The sequence below is a fragment of the Akebia trifoliata genome, chromosome 11 (genome assembly GCF_017979445.1).
Source record: "Akebia trifoliata isolate Shusen 1 chromosome 11, ASM1797944v1, whole genome shotgun sequence".
NCBI classification, from domain to species: domain Eukaryota; kingdom Viridiplantae; phylum Streptophyta; class Magnoliopsida; order Ranunculales; family Lardizabalaceae; genus Akebia; species Akebia trifoliata.
Genome location: NC_141385.1, coordinates 5,470,841 through 5,491,543, shown reverse-complemented (window position 1 = coordinate 5,491,543; position 20,703 = coordinate 5,470,841). Strand labels below are relative to the sequence as shown.

Sequence of the window (20,703 nt, the reverse complement as noted above, 5' to 3'; positions counted from 1 at the left end):
ACCTAACCAAAGTTAGGTGGCACCCCATTTTAGGCCACATAGAATATTTCGGGACCCGTTGACCACATGGATATGAGTTTCATCTCTTGGTGAACCTCCACACAAAAGATCAGCTTGATTGGCTATATGCATCCATTCATTATAGCATTGTCTTAAGAATGATTTCTAATCATTGGATTTGAACTCTTTTTCAAGAGTCTAGATCTAGTGGATACAAGTTATCAACCACTAAGATTTTCAGTACGTAGCTTCACCAAGGGATAGACCACATATCCATATAGTTAGTGGATCCTAAAAATGCCACATGTCATAAAATGAGATGCCACCTGACCTTGGTTAGGTACGGGACACCCTTTTAGATCCTTACGCTTAAGATATTACCTAAAAGTTAGGGATCATTTAGCAATAAGTCTCAAAATAGGATGCATTAAGTAAAGATTTGTGCTAGAGTAAAATTAAAATTGACATTGACTCTCACATTGTTGATGTGGAGGTGCACATATAGCCACAAATGCTTTCACTCATTTGTATCTCGATGAAAGGCATCTATGCTTCCAACAATGTAGAATCAATGTCATTTTTAATGTCACTTCAACATTTTCATTAAATAAATATCCCTTTTTTAAAGAGTCGTGATGAATGCTCGCAATCTTGGTACATAGTTGGGTATGTAGCTGAGGTGACAAGGGCACAGAACTGCATATCTTTTTCTTATGTATCCCGATGAAAATGATTTATGATTATGTGTCATTGCCATTGTTGATGAATTTTGATTGCCAGTTACGTAGGGAACGTGGGTGTCAACTCCTTAGATTAGGGAAACCATAAAGCACCAAGAAAATTAGAGATTGCTTTTGTTTGTTTTCTTTATTCGTTAAGAATAATTTAAGTAATTTACAATCCATCCCTTTTATAAATATATACAAGTGTATGGACCAATAAGATAAGGGAACCTCGTATTGCTAGTTTGCAAACTAGTGACGAGACCCATCTCCGGATCAGTCAGATTTCTCCAAATGGTAAGATCTCAATTATATGAAAAAATTTCTCCAATCCAGGGACATTCATGTGTGATCTATTTTACTCGAAAGGGAAAAGAGAACTGAAAAACCAATTTTAAAAGTTCATCAATCTCTACACCATAGTCATAAAGTCAGAGTACGGATTTAAAATGGTACGGGAATAAACGGTTAAAAAAAATAACGGTGAGACATAAAAAATGAAAAATATTTTAGAAATTATGAAAAATTAAATGTATCTATCTAATAATGCATAAGATATTTATTTTAATTTATTCTATATTTCCTATTTAACGTGTTCCCAATCATAATTATACATGTTATGATGGCAAAAAAAATTTTACTTATCAACATATCTTTTGCTCAAAATTATAAATTATTGAAAAAAATAACAAATCAATACATCAAGATATTACCATCAAATCCCATATTTTTTACATTCATAAATTACCAAACTCTATTAGAGTCATGTTGGAGTGACCTCAGGCTAGAACCTCACATCACACTTCTTGACGTGAAAATGGATAGAAACCATAGATGCTTTTTTACTCATTTCTCAATGAAAGCATCTATGGTTCCCATACACTTTCACGTCAAGAAGTGCAATATGCGGTTCCAACATGAGGTCCCTTCAGCATTATTCATTCTATTATGCATTAAATCTCACATTAAAAAAAGAAAGTGTTCAGTTTTTTCTTTTTTTTTTATGTTTGAAAAAAATTTAGTTTAAAACGTAAAAACAAGTTTAAAATGAAAAAAATGCATTTTTTTTATTATTTTAATCATCATAGGTACATGATGCATTTTAAACTTGTTTTTTATTTTTTTCTCTCTCTCTCTCTCTAAAAAATGATATTTTTAGTTACTATGCTCTACACCACCAATACTCGTGAAATCGAAGTCTCCTATATATTGTAGCCCACCTTAAATCTCAGTCCTCTAGAAAACTCAACATAACCATTAGAATTACTTCTTTGTGCACAATATTAGGAGAGTACGTTACAGACAACCCCTTGTCCCATCCAAGGTTAATTTGTATTTGTAAGCATAGACTAAACAATTACGTACCATCCTCCGAAGGCATATGACTTTTTTCTCAAATCTTCAAAGTCATTTCCTCAAGGTTTCATTAGCATTTCTTGTCATTCTTTTAGAATTTTTAACTTGAATATTTCTTTAAAAATCAACCTTTGTTCGACATAACCAAAGTACCAAATTGTCTTAGCCTATTTTCCAAAATTGTAAATTTTTCAAAAGTTGATCACTTTTTCGTAAATATCTCAAAATAAAATCTATTCAAATAAGAGAAAAGAGAAAAAAAACAATCGAGAACTTTCTATTAATTGATCAATTCTAAAACTAAACAAATAAAAAAATCCATTACCTTGAAAAGCTTGGCCTTGAAAATTTGGCATTTTCAAAAAGTGTTAATTGCCATGATCCTTCTCTGATCCATTAATTATTGGGCACATGTTTTGATGAGTTTTCTAAATTAATCTTAGACGCCCTCAAAATATTTTTTTTCCTTGGAAAGAAGTATTCTCAAATGCTTATTTCCAAGGTGTATTTAATGCACCTTAATGTGTGCCCTTAAGGCACATGTTAAGAAACCCAAGATTTTTAGCCATTTCATTTGGACATTTTTAAGTGAAAATGTAGAATTATGCGCAATGTCTGCTATGTGGCATTTTGAGGATGGTATAGACATCGAATTGTAAAATTGTGGAAAGGTTTCTATATTAATAATAGATCAAGAAAACCTCTTAGAAACCATTTGAAAACACAAAATCCAAATTGAGCCTAATTATTAAGAATGGGCCTCTCAAAACTCCGGCTTGGTTATTTTTGGATGATACCCTGGACCAAAATATGTTCAAGTGATTCCTCACACTCATTAAAGAAACTAAAAATATGTATAATTTTTTAAAATTATACACCAAACCTATTGTTAATTACTTATTTTCCCATAAAGTTTTAATTTTTTTTTTCCAAATATTTCTTTTGTACTTGGTTACAAATTCTCTCTTCAGCAACCCATTCATCTTTTAATGAAAAAATCACCAGTCTTTCCAATTATTAATTTGAAATAACAAAAGTATAATAATAAAGAGCAATGATGGACATAAAATGTACAAATGAAAAACTCTTGATGATGATAGACATTTTTTGTGTATTGGATATTATAATTATCCTTAATATTTTACTATAAAAAAAAAAGATTATTTTAATCTTATTAATAACTATTATTTTAATGGAATTGGATGTTTAGGGATAATTATATTTTTATAGTTTATGATTATGACCCCTTAGGCGTCATTTTGTCACCTTAAAAATAAATGCTTTGGGAAGAGATAATGTGTAAGTGCATGATAACAAAGTCGGGGGTCGGGAATATTTCACCAAGAGAAAGCTTCAGAAAAAGTCTGCAAAAGAGTAATAAAGTTGGAAAAACATAAGCAAATTAAAATTTAAAAAAAATATTTTTTAAGTGTAAAAAATGAAAAAAAAAAAAAAAAATTTGAATTTCATAAATTACATAATAAAATAATACTTGAACATACTAAAAATAAAAATAATGTCTTTTTTTTTTTTAATTCTCAAAAACTTTGAGATTTAAAAAAAAAAATCATGGTTTAATCGAAAAAATTTAAAATCATGATTTAATCATAATTTTTTTTTTTTAATATCACAGTTTGTCACTATATGTGTAAAGTTATATGTTTAAAAGGCAAAGTTTAGGGTGAGTTTTTTCAACTTGAGTAGTGTTTAAATAATACTTGGGTTTGAGGTCTACCCAATAGAAAACTCTTTAATTTGTTGATAAATTAAAATTTATTTATAATTTTCATAAAGTATCATATTGAAGGTTTGATTATTAATGAAATTAGTTTGTTTCTCAAAAATATTATCTAGAAAACAGATCATTTCCAAGTTTTGTACTTGAACGAATTCATGATTTTGTAATTAATAATGCTAAGAGAATCGGATGCAACATATTATGATATATGAGATACATTGCATCATATCAATATATCTCATCTCAAAAGGAAAGGAATGTTGGAGAATAATATATGTAACAATATCAATTATGATATTTTACATTAGAAAATTCTAATAAATTAGAATATTTAATATTCATCCAAAAATATTCGATAAACTAAGATTTCCTCAATAAAAATCATAACTTTTCATGAATATTACATCAACAAAGATAAGAAAATTAATCTAACATAAATATTAAAACTTTCTAATGTAAAATCTCGTAATTGATATTGTTTCATATATTATTTTCCAACATTCTCTTCCCTTTGAGATGATAATACAATGTATCTCATGTATCATAATATGATGTATCTGGCACTTTTAACACAAATACTGGTTCTATTGATTTAATATTCAAATTTGACCAACGTTTTAACAGAAATCAGGATGGAACTGTTAGGTCTCTGGGTTAGAGTCAGATCAGCATTAAAGAATTGAGAGACTTGATATTCTTTTCCCTTCCTTATTTGTTTTTCTTTTGATTAGTTATTTGTTATTCTTTTTTCATCTAAAGTAGCAATACTTGTTGAATCAATCAGAGAAATTAGAGGTGATGGATAGTGGGAGTGAAGAAGTTGTTCACATCCCGCAAGCAAATAACATGGAAGACATTTTCATAGGTTTACAAGACAAGTGCCCGCTCATAATCGACACTAAAGTCCAACAACTCTTCAACTACATCAAATTTCCTTCTGTCGTAGCTATTTCCATCAGCGGTTGGAAATATTCCATTGATGATACTCATCGAGAGTTTTGGTTATGTGGAGAGAGGGTTTTGAAGTATGCGGTGAAGAGAGCAATGGACTACATGCTCTTTGAGATATTGATATGGGTTACAAGAAGTGATGATTACAGCGTTGATGATGATGTCAGTGACGATTATCCAAAAAGAAGAAATGATTCTCTAAGTAGTCGAAAGAAGTTCCAACTGCGAGTAGCTGAGACATTGGGTCTTCTTGTGTTTCCTCCTCCTCCTCCTATCGCTAGTGATGATGATGATGATTATGATGAGGGTGTAGTCTCAGATAGAATACGTGCTTGCTTAGAAAATCGAAGCTTCCTGTTGGTGCATGATGCTCATTGGGAACTCCAGGATTTGGAAATCATGGGAATTCCAATTTTCAACAGGAGAGGAAATTCTTCCAAGGTTGTAGCACTTTCTTCTACTAACCCAAGTTACCATTCACGTGTTCCTTTCGAGAAGATGTCTGATTTGTCATATGAGGAAAAATTGGATTTGATTTTAGAAGAGTCTGGTGATATAGCTTATTCCCCAAATCTGAGAGGTCTTATTACTCCAGAGGTCGTCATGGACTGCATCTTATACTTCTTATTATTTGATTCAAAAAGTATTGAAATACAAATTTTGCTAAGGTATTGGTATGCAGAAGGGTTTATTGGCGCAGATGATGATGATTTAGAGGCATCTTTCAAGTTTGGGAAGGCCCTATTGGAACAGCTCCACCACCATCGCCTAATTCAATTACAACTGCAACATGTATCATTTGAAACTCTATGGGGGTTCCTACACAATCACATACAAAGAAGTTCTCCTAGATTCCTAAGTATACACAGAGATACATTTGATACGCGTGGAAATCCACCACAGTGGGAAGACATAGAAAGGATCAATTTTTACTATACCCCTAATGAATATCCAATGTCTCCTCCAAAATGCAGTAAGCTCTCTACACTTGTTGTCAGTAATTTACCAGATTTCAAGGAGTTCTCGGAAAACTTTTTGGAGCACATGGAGAGTGTCCGAGTTCTTGGCCTCATGAATACAAGTATCTCATCTCTGCCTTCCTCCTTCACCTGTTTGGGCACCAGCCTTAAGATACTAAATTTACGAAATTGCAGGCTATTAAGGCATCTCCAAGTTTCTTATTTGCGAACACTATCAAAACTTGAGGTGCTAGATCTTTCAAAAACACCTTTGGAAGAAATCCCAGAGGAATCTTTCGAGGGACTTCAGAGCCTTCGACTCCTTGATCTTTCTAAATGTTCTCAATTGTCTTCACTGCCATCATCAATATCGTGCTTGAACAACCTTGAGCAACTCTTGCTTCAAGGTTGTACAAATCTGATGGTTCTTCCCAATCTTATCAACCTAAAGAAACTGAACCTTGAGTCTTGCTCAAATTTAAGGACTGTGGTTCCTAGTTTGCTACAAATCTCATCGTCGCTTGAACAACTCGACCTATCAAATTGTACTTCCTTAGAGGACCTCAATAAAGATGTTTCATCTTCATTTGGTAGAATCCTCCCAAAAATCAAGGTTCTAGGGATTTCTCAAACCCGATCAGATAGGTTTTTCTCACTCAAAGGTTCTCCATGTTTAGAAACCATAACTTTGGTCAAAAACAGTAACCTTGAGGTGCTTGATCTTTCCTATACCAAAATCAACCGGTTCCCATTCCAGGGTTCCTCGAATCTAAATCCCTTGAGGCGCTTGAACCTACTAGGAGTGAAGCACATTCAAACAGTTAATTGGAAAGAGATAAAGTGGTTACCGCGAGAGCTGAACTGGGATCAATGTGGTGATGGCACTGCATTCCAGTTGCATTTTCCACAAACAAAATGGAATGGAGATGGCGACAACAATGGAATCTTTATATCCGTATCTAATGCCAGTATTTTTCAATCTCTTACTCCTTCATCTCAATTGTGGGAAAAATATTTCTTGCGGTTTAGTGTTTACATTTGTCCATGCATAGAACAAGGCAAGTGCCAAGAGGTGCCTTCTCGAAGGACAAGATCATGCTACAAAGATATCTACGACTCTAGGCCAAAATATTCTGCTCCTTATTATGAAAGGAGTATGGAGATTGAGAGAGTTACGGGAAATACAAAAGGCGTCTCCGGAATTCTCAGTCACACACAATTTTTGTCTCTCCATGATGAAAGTTCTGTTAAGAAATTAACCGATTTGGGTATTGAAAATATGGCACAGTTGAAAGAATGTCGATTTGAAAAATGCTATGCAATGGAGGTAATTTTTGATGTGCAAGCTGGTGACAAGGCTAAATACCAGCCGTTGTTGAGGTGCCTAGAGATCATATGGATCTCTAAACTCATGAAATTGACGAACGTATGCGTTAGTATGGGAATACTGGAAAGAGGAAGCTTTGGTGTCCTCAAAAATCTGCATCTAGAGTGTTGCCCACGAATTGTGAATGTTTTCTCATCCGGTGTGTGTTTGGAAAGCTTGGAAGTGCTCGAAATTAAATTTTGTAGTAGACTACAAGAGGTCTTCTCGGGTGAGGCAAATGGAGAAAGTTCATTGCAGAAATTGCACACTTTGTGCCTTTGGGAACTTCCCAACTTGAGAAGCATTGTTTGCGACGTGTCCTTGACATCCTTAAGCAGGGCCAAAGTAAAAGGATGTCCAAAGCTACGCAAAATTCCTATTCTCAGTAGCAGTAGCAACAGCAACAACAATAAGCTTGAGGTCACAGGCGAGTCCGAATGGTGGGAGCAACTGCAATGGGAAGATAGAAATGTCCAGCACAAAGTCTGTTTCAAAAGGTTGCATTCAACAAGATTTCCCAAACCCACTTAAGGTAATTGAATTTTTTTTTCTCTGAACAATCTATATATGTTATGTATTTGTTATTTATTGTTCTATTCATAGTTTTGAAATCCGAAAAGTCAAACCAAATTTGAAGCCATGGAGTCTCAGTCAAATTAAAACTCGAATGAGTCAATATAAAATAACAAAAAATATTTAAATTAGTTTAAAATTCTTGAAAAATCTGAAATTTAGATATATTTTTCAAATTTTCTTATGGTTTTTTGCTCTAAAAGAGCATTGATGGGTCAACTTTTGAGTTCAATCGACAAGTTTTAAAACTATGGTTCTATCATGACTCAGGGTGGCCATCAGAAGTTCAGACCATAATGTATTACATCTCCTAAAGAACTTTTGATCGATCTACTAAAGTGGTCCGTTATGGATCGACATCTTGGACTATTATGTTATTACATGGATGGTGAATGTCATATTTAATGAATTCCTATTATTTGCATAATATATTAAATTGAAAAGAATTAAATAGAAGATAAGAGTTCAAAAGATTTGATATTGTGCATGATCTCATGATGAAAAGTGATTTATTTTGATGGTTATTGCAGGAAAGAGTAAGAACGAGACCTTGTGGCTTTATCTGGTAAACACTAGTTTCTCTTTAATCTCTTCCATTTTTGGCCAACAACTTAATAATCTTTGTTATATGTAATTAAAATTCAACAAGAAACATTATTTTGAATATTTACCAAGACGGAGATGATTCACTCAAGTCATCTCAATATCCTTTGTGAACAAGACAAGATGCCATGACTGAGATTCACCTCTTCCAAAATTGAGTCAAATTTAAGCAATGGATACTCCATCTAATACATTTGGTTTCGTAATCACATTATATTGCACTTTACTGTGATTAGCAAACCAAACAAAGGTATTGGGGCAAGAGCAATTGGATTATTATGGTCACTAACAAAGATTTTTTGTTTTTAATTTGAAACAAGTTTTTCGTTTGCTTATCTAGATATACTCATTGAGCATATTATGGTCACTTATAAAGTAAATTTAATTTTCATAATAGGGAAGATGCAGAAGATGCTCAATGTGTCAATGGGGTTGTTCGTGTAGATCCACTAGACTATGGAGTATGGAGTAAAATTAATGGAAGAAACCGGGGTTGTTCATGTTCAAACATTTATTATCTTATTTGGATGGTTGAGGCCATTTTATTTTTATTTCCCATTATGCTTTAAATAATGCTGGTATGTTTGTTCTTATTTGTATTGTATGACTTGTTTTATATCTTATAATATTTGTGACTATAGGGTCTTGTCTTCTGTTGTGTATGAAATACTTGTATTAAATGAGTGAATGTCTTTCATGTATCATTTGTTACTTACATGTCCTCTTTGTCACTTATGTCTATTAAATGATCATCATGACATATATTATTTTTTCTTACTTAAATGAATTATGGTAATTTATTTTTTTTTTAAATGTGTGAGTCAGAACGAAGAAACTGGGCTTGAAAACCAGAAATACATTCATATATAAATAAGAACAACTAAACACAAAATGCAACAATTAAGAAATGAGTCTCTCATCCAAATTCCTAAAGTGATGCCCTTAAGAGATCTACATATTCGCAACTCCTCCTTATATATAACCTTTTATCCCAATGGCAAACCCAATATCACAATTAACATTCAACTCTCTGTAATTAGTGGTTTTACTATGAAGTTCAATCAAAATAAAATAAAAAGATGAATCTCACATATAATTCTAAAAATAAAAAAATTAAATTAAAATGAAGAAGAAGGAACCAAGTAATGCTCATTCTGTTATCTTCACTTTCCCCTCCTCTCTCCCCCAAAAACATATTCAACCATCTTTGAATAACGGACACCAACCTTCTTTTTTTTTTTTTTTTTTTTTTTTTTTTTTTTTTTTTTGGGGGGGGGGGGGGGGGTGTTTCGTGGAAATATGCTTAGAGTAACTAGTTGCATCTCCTTAAAGAGAAGCAGAAAGCTAGAGGAAGAAACCAGCAACCACTGCTCACATTTCATCACACTTCGGCAGAGCCAGAGCCACCACACCTGGTTCGTGAGCTACCAAGGGTGAGCTCTAGATCATCTGATACACACTCCTCATGTATCCTCTCTCCTTCCCATGGCTTTACTAGTCCTGCTGTGTTGCTTCCAAATGCAAACTCATCCGAGATGGAATCTGACATTGGAACATCGGCAGCATGGTAAGAGGTCCCAGCCATGACTGGAGAACATGTTCCACTCTGCCCTGGCGTCCACATACGGGAGCCAGCCATGACCGGAGAGCATGTTCCACTCTGCCCCGGCGTCCACATACGGGAGCTCCCCCTTTCCGCTAATGCCTCTTCCTTGAAGCCAAATGGGTTTGAGGAGACGAGGCTGAACGTGGGAGATGTCGGTCCACCGGTTGGAATTTGGATCTCTGCAAGCCACCCAGAGTCAGGAGGGAGGATCTGACGTCCCGGACTTGGTGGGGTAGAGGAGGGTAAGAAAGAGTGGTGGTTCTGTCCACCAGCCCACGTCGGACCAGCAGTTGTGTCATCCCAGTCAGTCTTGATCCGAGGAGTTCGGGCAGTTGGTGAGCTAAGTGGAGGGGTGACGGGTGCGCTTATGGAGCCACTCGGTATGTAGAGGTGGCGAGGTAGTTTGGATGGAGATGTTGAAGAAGATGCAGATGAGAGATTATTGAGCCAAGGGATTAGGGAATTGGTGTCGCCATTAGCATTGGCATTAGTGGCATAAGAACGTGAGGTTGGGCTTGGGAAGGATGAGGAGGGTGGACTTGGGTTGTAAGAAGCACATGGGCTTGGATGGTATGATGAACTGCAAGGGCTCACCATACCAGACCCACCACCCATCACATCCATGCCAACCACTATGTCAATTCGCTCTACAGGCTTGCATCCCTGCAAAAATAGACGATAACTAAATTAAATATCAGAATATTCTGAAATTGGTGAGATAAAGAGAGGTTTAAGTGACCTAAAGTGGACTGCTTTCCCACCAAAGAGGAGTTTTTGCATCAACAGTTGGAATTCAAATGCAAGAACAATTACAAGACTTGACACAGGTTTAAAGTTCCAACCATAAGCGTTATACATCACAACATGATTCAACTTTAACCTACTTGTTTTTTGGTTTTAATCGTGAAAATCTTAGTGTGCCTAAGGTTGACAGAAACACTTTTTTATCAAAAAATAAAGAAATTTAATGAAATAAAGAAGTGGCGCATGAGGAGGCCTCAAATACAAGCAAAGACAAAACACAATCTAGCTACTCAATTCACATACCATGTCCTATATAAACCAGAAATCCTCAAAAAACACTCCCCCTTAAATTCTACACACACTTTTACAACAACAACAATAAATGTTGAAGTGACCTCAATATTGTATCTCATATCGCACATCCTGACATGAAAATGTGTAGGAACCATATATGCTTTAATCGAGATACGAGTCAAAAATCATCTACGGTACCTACACACTTTCACATCAGGATGTCCAATATGAGGTACAATCTTGAGGTCACTCCAGCATGACTCAAAAAAAAATGATCATTTCTCTGTCTTTTTTTTTTTTTTGGACCACTAGCACTGGAAGAAAAGAAACAGAAACTCAAGAAACACCACAAAATATGAAAAAGATGGTAAATGTGTCCACACCTCACAGGCACAGTCAAAATGAATTAGAAAATGATTAATAGATTTGCTACTTGATTTGCATTAGGAACAAAAATCTTTAGAGATATTCTCCGAGAGATGACGCCCCATTCCTCAGTCACTGAGCTGAGAATTGACAACCCTTCCTTTGATAATAGTGAAAACAATCCAGGAAACTAAGCCTTAAGGGGAGTCTCACCGCACCAAGGATCTTCCTAAAACCTCACCCTTTCCCCCAATTTGAATGCCATTCATTTATGGAAATCAACATAAACACATTTTTTTATAAGTCAACCTAAACACATTTCATTCAATGTACCGTTCAATATCATCTACAGTGGTACCATCGTTACTGTAACATGGCTTTGCCATCAAATTTCAGAAAAATCGGCCTCTTACAAAACCCAATAAAACTATTTTAAACTTTGATCTGAAACCAAATACATCCATCTATAGAAAAAAAAAATGAATGACACTAAGATACCCATTTTTATTGCCCACCCTTCTTTGGTTCACGTCTCACACAGCCAACTGCTTTAAAGAATAAATAAAAAAGCGAACCAAGGAATCAAGATCTCCTTTTCTCTATAAAATTTATTATAAACTCCTTGATAAAGAACAGATCAAATTTCTCAGACCAAACTTTCACTTTCTTGGGCAAAGAAAAATATCCCAAAAAGAGCCATTAAGCTAATTTTCATTGGTCAAGGGAAACCCATATGCCCAGAAACCAGCTGACCAAAATGGCCTTGTAAAGTGCATATGAATTTTAAAATATAAGGGGCACTTTCGGGAACCTGAGAATCTGAAACTAAATTCCGGAGTTGCCCTTTAAAAAACCAGAAATACTCGAGGTATTTCAAAGTCCTTGCAAATCGGAATCTCCAAGAGAGGCGGAAAACGAGTAAAATAGAGAATCCCAAAGGGAGATCAGTTGCACTAAATAAAGCCCATGAAAGGAGGAAAAAGTAGAAGAGAGTCATCAGTCGCAATAAAGAGAGCCCATAAAAGCGGCTAATTTGAATCTAGGGCTGAGAAAGGAGAGACTCTGGTACCAAAATGGCAAAACTGCCCTTTAAAATACCTGTATCTCTAGATCTCCTGAAAGAAATTTGGGAAGGCTTTTCAACAAATAAAAGCTACACATTTTCAGAATTCAGACTTTATAGTCATCATCGTGTGCAAGTAAGCAAAGAATCGTACGGTTCACGCGTCCAAGCGAAAGCGAACTTAACTATCATGCGCCGGTACACAAAACCAAGCTTAGCTCCGATTAAGGAGCACGATAACAAGCCCCGTTGATTCTAATGGTCTATGCTAAAATGAGCCTAAATCACTGGCGCGCGTTAGCGAACTCGTGAGATTAACCGAATTGTTACCAATTAGATACAAAAATGATAGTCGCAGATCCGTTTCTTAAAAAAAACCTTAAAAATATGAAATTAGGGAGAGAATCTCATGCCGATCTGATCTGGTATCGGTATGCATCACCAACGGCGCACGTTATTTTAACTAATAACGCATTGCTAACATGAGCTGAATCATCAGAAAGAACAAATTCGAGAAAAAACAAAGTAACGGAAGCGAGATTTTACCTTTCTGTAAGTGGTTCCGTCCTCCTCTACAGTCCAACCAGCTTCGTTACATAGAGCTTTCAGAACCTCGTTGTTGTCGCAGTGCTTCGGAAGCTTATAGTTTCCGTACATTCGAAGTCCTGAGAAGATCTTCGCTGCGATTGCTCGTCTCCTTCTCTCTCTTCTCTTGTTGTTCTCTCTCTCCTTCCATGTTGGAAGCCTCGTTCCAGATGCCATCTCTCTTACAACACTAAAATCGATCTAACACCACTTCAAGAACAAAATCGATCCAAACCACTCTCCTTCAAGCACTTAAATTGATCTATCACCACTTCAAGAACAAAATCGATCGAAACCAACGTCCTTCAAGCACAAAAATCGATCTAACACCACTTCAAGAACAAAATCGTTCGAAACCAACCTCCTTCAAGCACAAAACAGCCTTTAACGAGATCTAAACTAAGAAAATCTAATTCAACTAAAACCGCTCGGAAAACTGGATCGGAGATCTGGAACTGAAAATTCCACCAGACTACTAGACCGGAAATCGGTTAGCTAATAGAGATCTGATAGGCTGAAACATCGCTAAACCAGAAAAACTGATCGGAAAACCGGATCGATCTGATGAGAAAGAAAAGCCGCTTATAAGACCGGATCGAAACCACTTATGAAACCAGATAGGGAGATCAGAAGATGGTTTGTTAAAATGAGGGAGAGAGATCAAACAAATGATGGTTTGGGATTTGGGGGACTGATTGGGATGCTAAATACATCGAGTTGTTTAATCTACCCTTAAGTTTTAGAAAATATTACGAGGGTGCCACTTCCTTTTATTATGTAAAAGCCTAAACTTGTGTGTTTAAGTGAATAATTGCGTTTACGAGATGGTTTGCCTTTTCAAAGTCAGATAATTGAGAGGCTGATCCTGTGCTCCACAGGTGTCTCTATTCTTTAGAGAGCTGCTATTGTCACCCAAACCTTTACTTATTACACCCCAACTAAAATTAAAGAAAATAAGTTGATGATTGGGAATAAGTAAAAGTTGTGGTGCCAATAGAAGCTCTCTCGTTTTTCGTTTTTGTTAGATTTCTATTTTGGTTTAGCTTTTGTAATTGTAAGCAATTATTGAAATCCTTTGGACAGAGTATTATAATGTTTTGTATGTTGAGAGTATAATTTGAACCAAACTTTTATAATGTTTTTTTTATGGGTAAGATGGACTTGAGCCCACAACCTCAAAATTGTTTTGCAATGTATCAAACCAATTGATCGATGGATCTAGACCCAAAATCTTTATAATGTTTGAACAATGTATTTTATTATTATTTTTTATTGGAGTGCAATAAATAATTTGAGAATTTGAAATGAATAAGTAAAAATTGGTATACCAAATAACAACTCTCTTGTTTCCCTTAAAGGCACATGTTAAGATGCCTCAAATACACCTCAAAAATAAGCAATTGAGGGTGTTTTTGGTAGAAGAAAAGATTTTAAGGGTATTTTATATATATATATATATATATATATATAAATATAAATTAAGGTGTATTTAATGCATCTAACAAAACCAAATAAATACTACATTAAAAGATAAGAAGGGAAGGATATTTACATTTATATTTTTACTAACTTGAATATCATAATGGCCAGGGCCTCCCTTCAAAAAGGGAGGTCTTGAGGTTAAGTTTCCTCGTTGTCACCCACACGGATTTATCCTAACTTACCTTATATGTGTGGGGCTGTGGGGTATTACATGTATCAAGGGGATTTGGGCTAGATATGGTGCTCTAAGGCCAATTACCTCGTCCATGATAGTCGAGCCTACGAGTCAAGAAACCTCCCATCATAAAAAATATATATTTATATATATTCTTACTAACTAGAATATCAAAGTGTAATAAATAAGATTATCTTTTGAGTGTATATAATAAGATGAACACGAGAAATGATATAAACAATCCCTAATCCAAATCTTGAAATGTTTGAAAATAAAATCTCATATTTTTGTACTATTCGTGAAAATAAAATAACTACAATGACAAAAACAAAAATGTCTTATTGCAACATATGATTGATGAAAGAAAAATGAGTAACAAGCATTTGTCCCACAAAGATCCTTGATAAAAATTATCAAAAAAAAAATAATAATAATAATTATCTTCTCTAACAAATAACTTACTTCTCAAGTCTCAGCCCTTTCTATTTTCTAAACGCCTGTCCATATTCCCTTCTCCACTTTTCAAGTTCCAATTTCAAAGAAGAAGAGATCTACACTCACAAGCTTAGAGATTAGATTTTTCTTATCTTTAATCATTTTAAAGATTAAAACAAATAATTCAAAGTTCAAACAATATAAACAAATAAAAAGGTACGACTACGACTAGCCTTATTATGAATCTTGAAGAAAAAAAAAACCATTAACAAAAATGTTATTTTTCACCGTTGAATTTATATTTAAAAAAATAATAGGTGAAAGTTCGGTAGCCGTTCATTCTCAAAACCTTGGATCAATCCCCAAAGTTTTTTATATTTTATTTATTGGATGCAATTTAGAAGGTTGTGGTGTTGGATTTTGCTAATGTGGTAGTCCTTTTTAGCAAAACAATCCTTTTTAATTAAGTCAATCTTTTTTTTTTTTATCTTAACTAGTATCCAATGGGTATTAGGAATTTGTTGGCTAGGTTTTAGTTCTAAGGGTATCATACCCAGAACCGAAACCGATATTTAAGTTTAGATCTAATTTTGGGTATTCATGGAACCAATCTAAACCCAATCCATTGATACCTCTACAATAAGTTCACTTTTATCTCTAATTATTTTTTAATTAAGAAAGATAGTAGACCTCCTATTTTCAATGAAAACAATATCAAACGATTTCATATGAATTTATTTTTCTTATAAATTCTTAAAAACAATCCAAACCTTACTTGAAGAGCATAGGGGCTGGTCTTAGGAGCATAATTTCAATGTTGTGGAATTTTAGCAAAAAATTCCACAACACTGAAATTCTTTAGCAAATCGGACTGTTTTCAACTTATTACAACAAACAAGTCTTTCTCCTACAGTAACCATGTGTTTTTTTATGAAAATACCCCTCGACCCCATCTCTCTTCAAAAGCAAAGCACGTGTAGGTTTGGGTGCTCCGCCGCGCACACAATGATGCGTACTCAGACTTTCCCCCTTTCACATGACACACAGACCCTCCTCTTTCCTATGTAGAACCGTTATAAACTTACCTAATTTACTACTGATGATATTCCTCGAGATTCTACCCAAAATCTGGAAAAAAAAAAAAAAACCATTTACAATCATTTTCAGAGATCGAAAGTGATGGGTCACGTGGATCCCACTACCCATATTCACCCTCCACACGTGCACAGCGGACGTTAGACCGGTCAGCGCTAAACTCGATTGGAATGCAATCTCGTGTCCGCGATTGGTTTCGCTGTTTCTTCTCAACTTCTCTTGGCTTGTGCTCTATGAATTGTGAGAAAAATGTTTGCCACGTGGATGTTATGATAGAGGATTAAGTGGGGCCCACATACCACGTCATTGTTTGTTGAGGAGTGAGTTCACATGCAGTTCCATATGATCACCTCACACGAGACAGAACGATGGATGGCCAAAAAAGAAGAGAAAGAAAATATGAAGCTTAAATTACCATTATGCCCTTGTTGCTTTTGACACGAAACACAACATCACGGAAAACGGAAAATAAGTGAGAGACCGTTGGTTTCGTGGGAACACATGAAAGCTGCAGAGTGGTGGGATTTGATTCTTTTCTCATTTGGTGAAGGGTAGGGCTGGCAACGGATCGGATCGGATCGGATCGGTTCGGTACCCGATCAGTACCATTTAATACCGATTCGAAAATTTTTAAACATGTACCCATTCAATCTGAAAAGATTAATGAATATGTGAACAAAATCTGATTTATTTCATTTCATCCTTCATCCGAAATCAATCCAAACACATGTCCTATTTTCAAATGATCAGCCCATTCCAAACATTTATTCCCATATAAGACAAAATGGTGTGTCGCAATATGAGTCATAATAGGGGTCGTAATAACGCTGTTCTATATATATATATAAAAGGTCCCGTTCAATAGTTAACTTTTTGGCAAAACATTTTTCAAACACATGAGTTAGAAGTTTTGGAATGGGCTGATTTTTGGTGAGGATGATCTTTACGGTGAGGAGATCCTCATCACCAAAAATCAGCCCATTCTAAAACTTCTAACCCCATCAAAAATAGTTTACAAAAAATGGACGGTCCACGATTTTTCAACTTGTAAACATGGGTTAGAAGTTTTGGAATGGGCTGATTTTTGGTGAGGATGATCTCCTCACTGTAGAGATCATCCTCACCAAAAATCAGCCCATTCCAAAACTTCTAACTCATGTTTTGAAAAATGTTTTGCCAAAAAGTTAGCCATTGAATGCTACCCATATATATATATATATATATATATATATATATATATGAAATTAAGATTAAAAAAATTATTCAAATATATTCAAATTAAAAAAAGAAATTCAGAGTGGATTGGGGTAGATCCGAATTCAATTTGAAATTGTTTTGGATCTAAGATTGCAATTCAAATCCGGTTCAAAAATCCAAGTTTTGATGTTTTCGGATCAGATCAATTCGAGCATTGGATATAATTTCAAATCATTGCCAGTCCTAGTCAAGGGAATAAAAATTTTAAGAAAATTATTAAAAGAGGATTAAATATTTTAATATTTATAAAAAATATATAATTTTTCAAAAATTATCAAAAGGGAATTAAGTCACTAGATAGTCCAGCGTTTTAATAGCTTACCTTAACACCCCAACAATTAAGCTTTAATTTAAAATGTTGAACAGTTCAGCGAGTTAGTAATATGTTGGACTGTCTAGCAACTTAATTCTTTTTTGGTAATTTTTGAAAAAATAGATTATTTTTCGTAAATGTTAAAATGTTTAACCCTCTTTTAGTAATTATTTCAAAATTTTATTGCCACGCCAAAATTTATATTAAATCTTTTGATAATAATAGGGTTTTTTTTTTTTAACGTGTGCCTTTGGACTGCATTAAATACACCTTGAAAATAAGCATTTGAGGGTATTTTGCTAAGAAAATTTTGTTTTGAGGGCAGTTTTGGTATAAAAACCAAATCCCAATGTGCATTTAATGGATACAATTAGAGATTTTTCCCAAAACGTGTTTTTGCAAAAAATTCCAATTCCAATACACTGTCCCTTTTAATTGCCAAAATATGTTTTTTGTTTTCGAGGAAATTCGCTAGTTGGTATTCTAATTTAAAGTCACGATCTCACAAAAAAAAAGTGATGATTGCGTTCGTAAATTTAAATAACAAATATCCTCAATTTTAAATTGACAGTCTTGCAAATAAAAAAGAGACAATCTCGATAATAAATTTAAAAACAAATATCCTCAATTTTTTATTTTTTAACTGGTAAATGACTTAAATGTTCCAACCATTAATCGAAAGCCCTTAGTTTTTTTTCTTTCCAAAACTGGTCATCTCCAACCTCTATATATCTTGTTGTTGCGGATTAAAGGTTGAAGTAAATAGAATCTTAAGGTGGAAAAGATATCTTTTTTTAAGACTAAAGTAGAGAGTAGGATAAAATTTCTTTGTTAAAAAGGTTAATGATGACTGATTTTGGGAAGAAAATCAAGAGCTCTGATTTACAGGTTGAATACTAAGAAGGCAGGTAGATTGCTTTCAAAAGTCTATAAGGTAAGATTAAGGTCAAGGGGCATGCCTGTAGTCTGAAAACATATGGTTAACTCAAATGTACACCAAAATGTGGAGGACAATGTCTAAATCACCCAAAACTAAAAGATGTAAGAAAACTCTAAGTAAAATAAGTTTGGTATGGTTTAGTTGGGTGAGAGGGACTTCATTGACTTTGAAGGAGGAAAGTGCCAATATAACAATTGCCTTCCACTTTATATTTTATATATTTTTTTATTAAATAAATAATTGAGTAAAGTGTAATAATAAAAATATTTTTCTTTCAACCAATTAGTGTTTGGTGCTGTGGCCAAGGCAAGGGAAGAGGGCTTGAGTCTTAAGTTCAAGTCCTCTCGTTCACCACCCACATGGATTTATCTTTGCTATATATATATATATATATATATATATATATATATATATATATATATATATATATGTGGTTTGTGGGGTGTTCCATGTACCTGAGGGATTGGGCGAGATATGGTATTCTAAGAGGTAAGTCGCCTCACCCCTGCTAATCAGGCCTACGGGTCCAGAACCCCATCATCAATATATATATGGAGAATGTTCGGAGGCCCTAAAGAGAACTAAACATTTTTTTTTTATTGATAAGAGAGCCAAACATCGTGTTAAACATTTTTCAATACATCAAATAAAAGTTTTGGAATGAGCTGATTTTTTTTTTTTTTTTTTTTTTGTGAGAATGATCTCTATGATGAGGAGATCATCCTCACAAAAAAATCAGCTCTTTCTGAAACTTCTAATTCCAATTTTCAAGTTGAAGGATTATGTACTGTCAATTATTTGTAAACCACTTTTGAAAGGATTAGATGTTTCAGAATGAGCTGATTTTTCTCACAAAAAAATCAGTTCATACCACAATTTCTAACCCATATATTGAAAAATGTTTGACCCTCTTTAAAGCCCTTGGACACTTCCCTATATTATAATGGTTTTCAATAATTTTTTCATGCAATCCTCATGATTTTTCTTCCATTTTTGGTTTTAATCAGGCAATCGAGTCACTCTACAATTCGATAGAATAATGGGATGAATTTTGAGGAAATAGGTCATGATTATCTATATTAGAGCCTCATGTTTTAGGTTTCTCGTCGTTGTTTACCAAGGCATGTATCTTATTGTAATTAGTAGTTCTCAATGACAACAGTTGTTAGGTTTGTAAAATGCCCAATCTTCATTATTAGACTTCTAATTGACCTGGAGTGCTGGATCATTTTTCTTAGTGTTTCAATGTAAGTAGCGTATATGTTTATTGGCTAATGGCGATTCTAATATATTTTGTACGAATATAAGTTTTCTTAATGATCATAATTTTATTAGATAAAAAAAATATTAATATATATTTAAATTTGTATTGGACCCATCTATCGTGTTACATGATATGATTGAAGTTTAATCTTATTTGATCAGAAAAAGAATCTGAATGAAGAAAGATTCCTTATTAATAAAGGGGATGCCTTATTTGGATCTATTACAGGATCAGGCGTTTTCATTTCCTTGTTTGACTATGATTGATTATTGATTATCTTCCATGAGGTCTTAGAGATGCTTTCCATTAATTTTCTCAAAGAAATAAAATGTTAAAAGCTTCTCCCATCTATGCAATATTTTAGGAGTGGGAGCATATATCGTGTGGATGGCGAGCATATATATTACATCGCCAAATTTATGATGAACCTTGAAATAAATTTCCCTTATTCTTTAACCACCAGGGATTAATTGAGTTGGTAAGACTGACTGGGTTTGTAAATCTCATATTCTTTCTCGTTTTTTCCTTTTTTGTTGGAAAAATTTAGGAGATTGACAGTAGTTGAATTTTTACTTCATAAGCCGTAAAAAGTTTGTTTCCAAAGGTAGTATGGTAAACTTCATATCAACATGAATACTATTTTTATATGAAGTTTAAAAAAAAAAAAATTTAATTTGGATATTTTTGAAGGATTTTGACTTGAGCTTTCTAATGGTGCTGTTTTTATTTCAAACCATCCTATGGGTAAAAATTTATGAAAACTTGAAATTAAATAAAAACAAAACTATTTTTTGTAAAACAATATTTTCACATTAT

General features: G+C 34.0%; 2 protein-coding genes across 4 annotated transcripts; one reads left to right on the top strand and one right to left on the bottom strand.

The window, feature by feature from the left end:
- The first annotated feature begins 5,610 nt into the window (after positions 1-5,610).
- Positions 5,611-9,452, top strand: LOC147390544 (putative disease resistance protein At4g19050). Of its 2 annotated transcripts, XM_086458218.1 has the most exons (3): positions 5,611-7,624; positions 8,196-8,230; positions 8,666-9,452. In XM_086458218.1, exon 1 carries the CDS (start codon positions 5,722-5,724, stop codon positions 7,621-7,623), a length of 1,902 nt encoding a protein of 633 aa, XP_086314344.1. In that variant the 5' UTR covers positions 5,611-5,721; the 3' UTR covers position 7,624; positions 8,196-8,230; positions 8,666-9,452. The 2 variants fall into 2 exon arrangements, with proteins under 2 accessions (XP_086314344.1, XP_086314345.1); XM_086458219.1 differs by lacking the exon at positions 8,196-8,230.
- Positions 9,320-13,612, bottom strand: LOC147390543 (BES1/BZR1 homolog protein 4-like). Of its 2 annotated transcripts, none has more exons than XM_086458221.1 (2): positions 12,888-13,612; positions 9,320-10,537 (listed from the first exon to the last, which is right to left on the bottom strand). In XM_086458221.1, exons 1-2 carry the CDS (start codon positions 13,101-13,103, stop codon positions 9,650-9,652), a joined length of 1,104 nt encoding a protein of 367 aa, XP_086314347.1. In that variant the 5' UTR covers positions 13,104-13,612; the 3' UTR covers positions 9,320-9,649. The 2 variants fall into 2 exon arrangements, with proteins under 2 accessions (XP_086314347.1, XP_086314348.1); XM_086458222.1 differs by lacking the exon at positions 12,888-13,612 and adding an exon at positions 12,090-12,871.
- Positions 13,613-20,703: the final 7,091 nt, after the last annotated feature.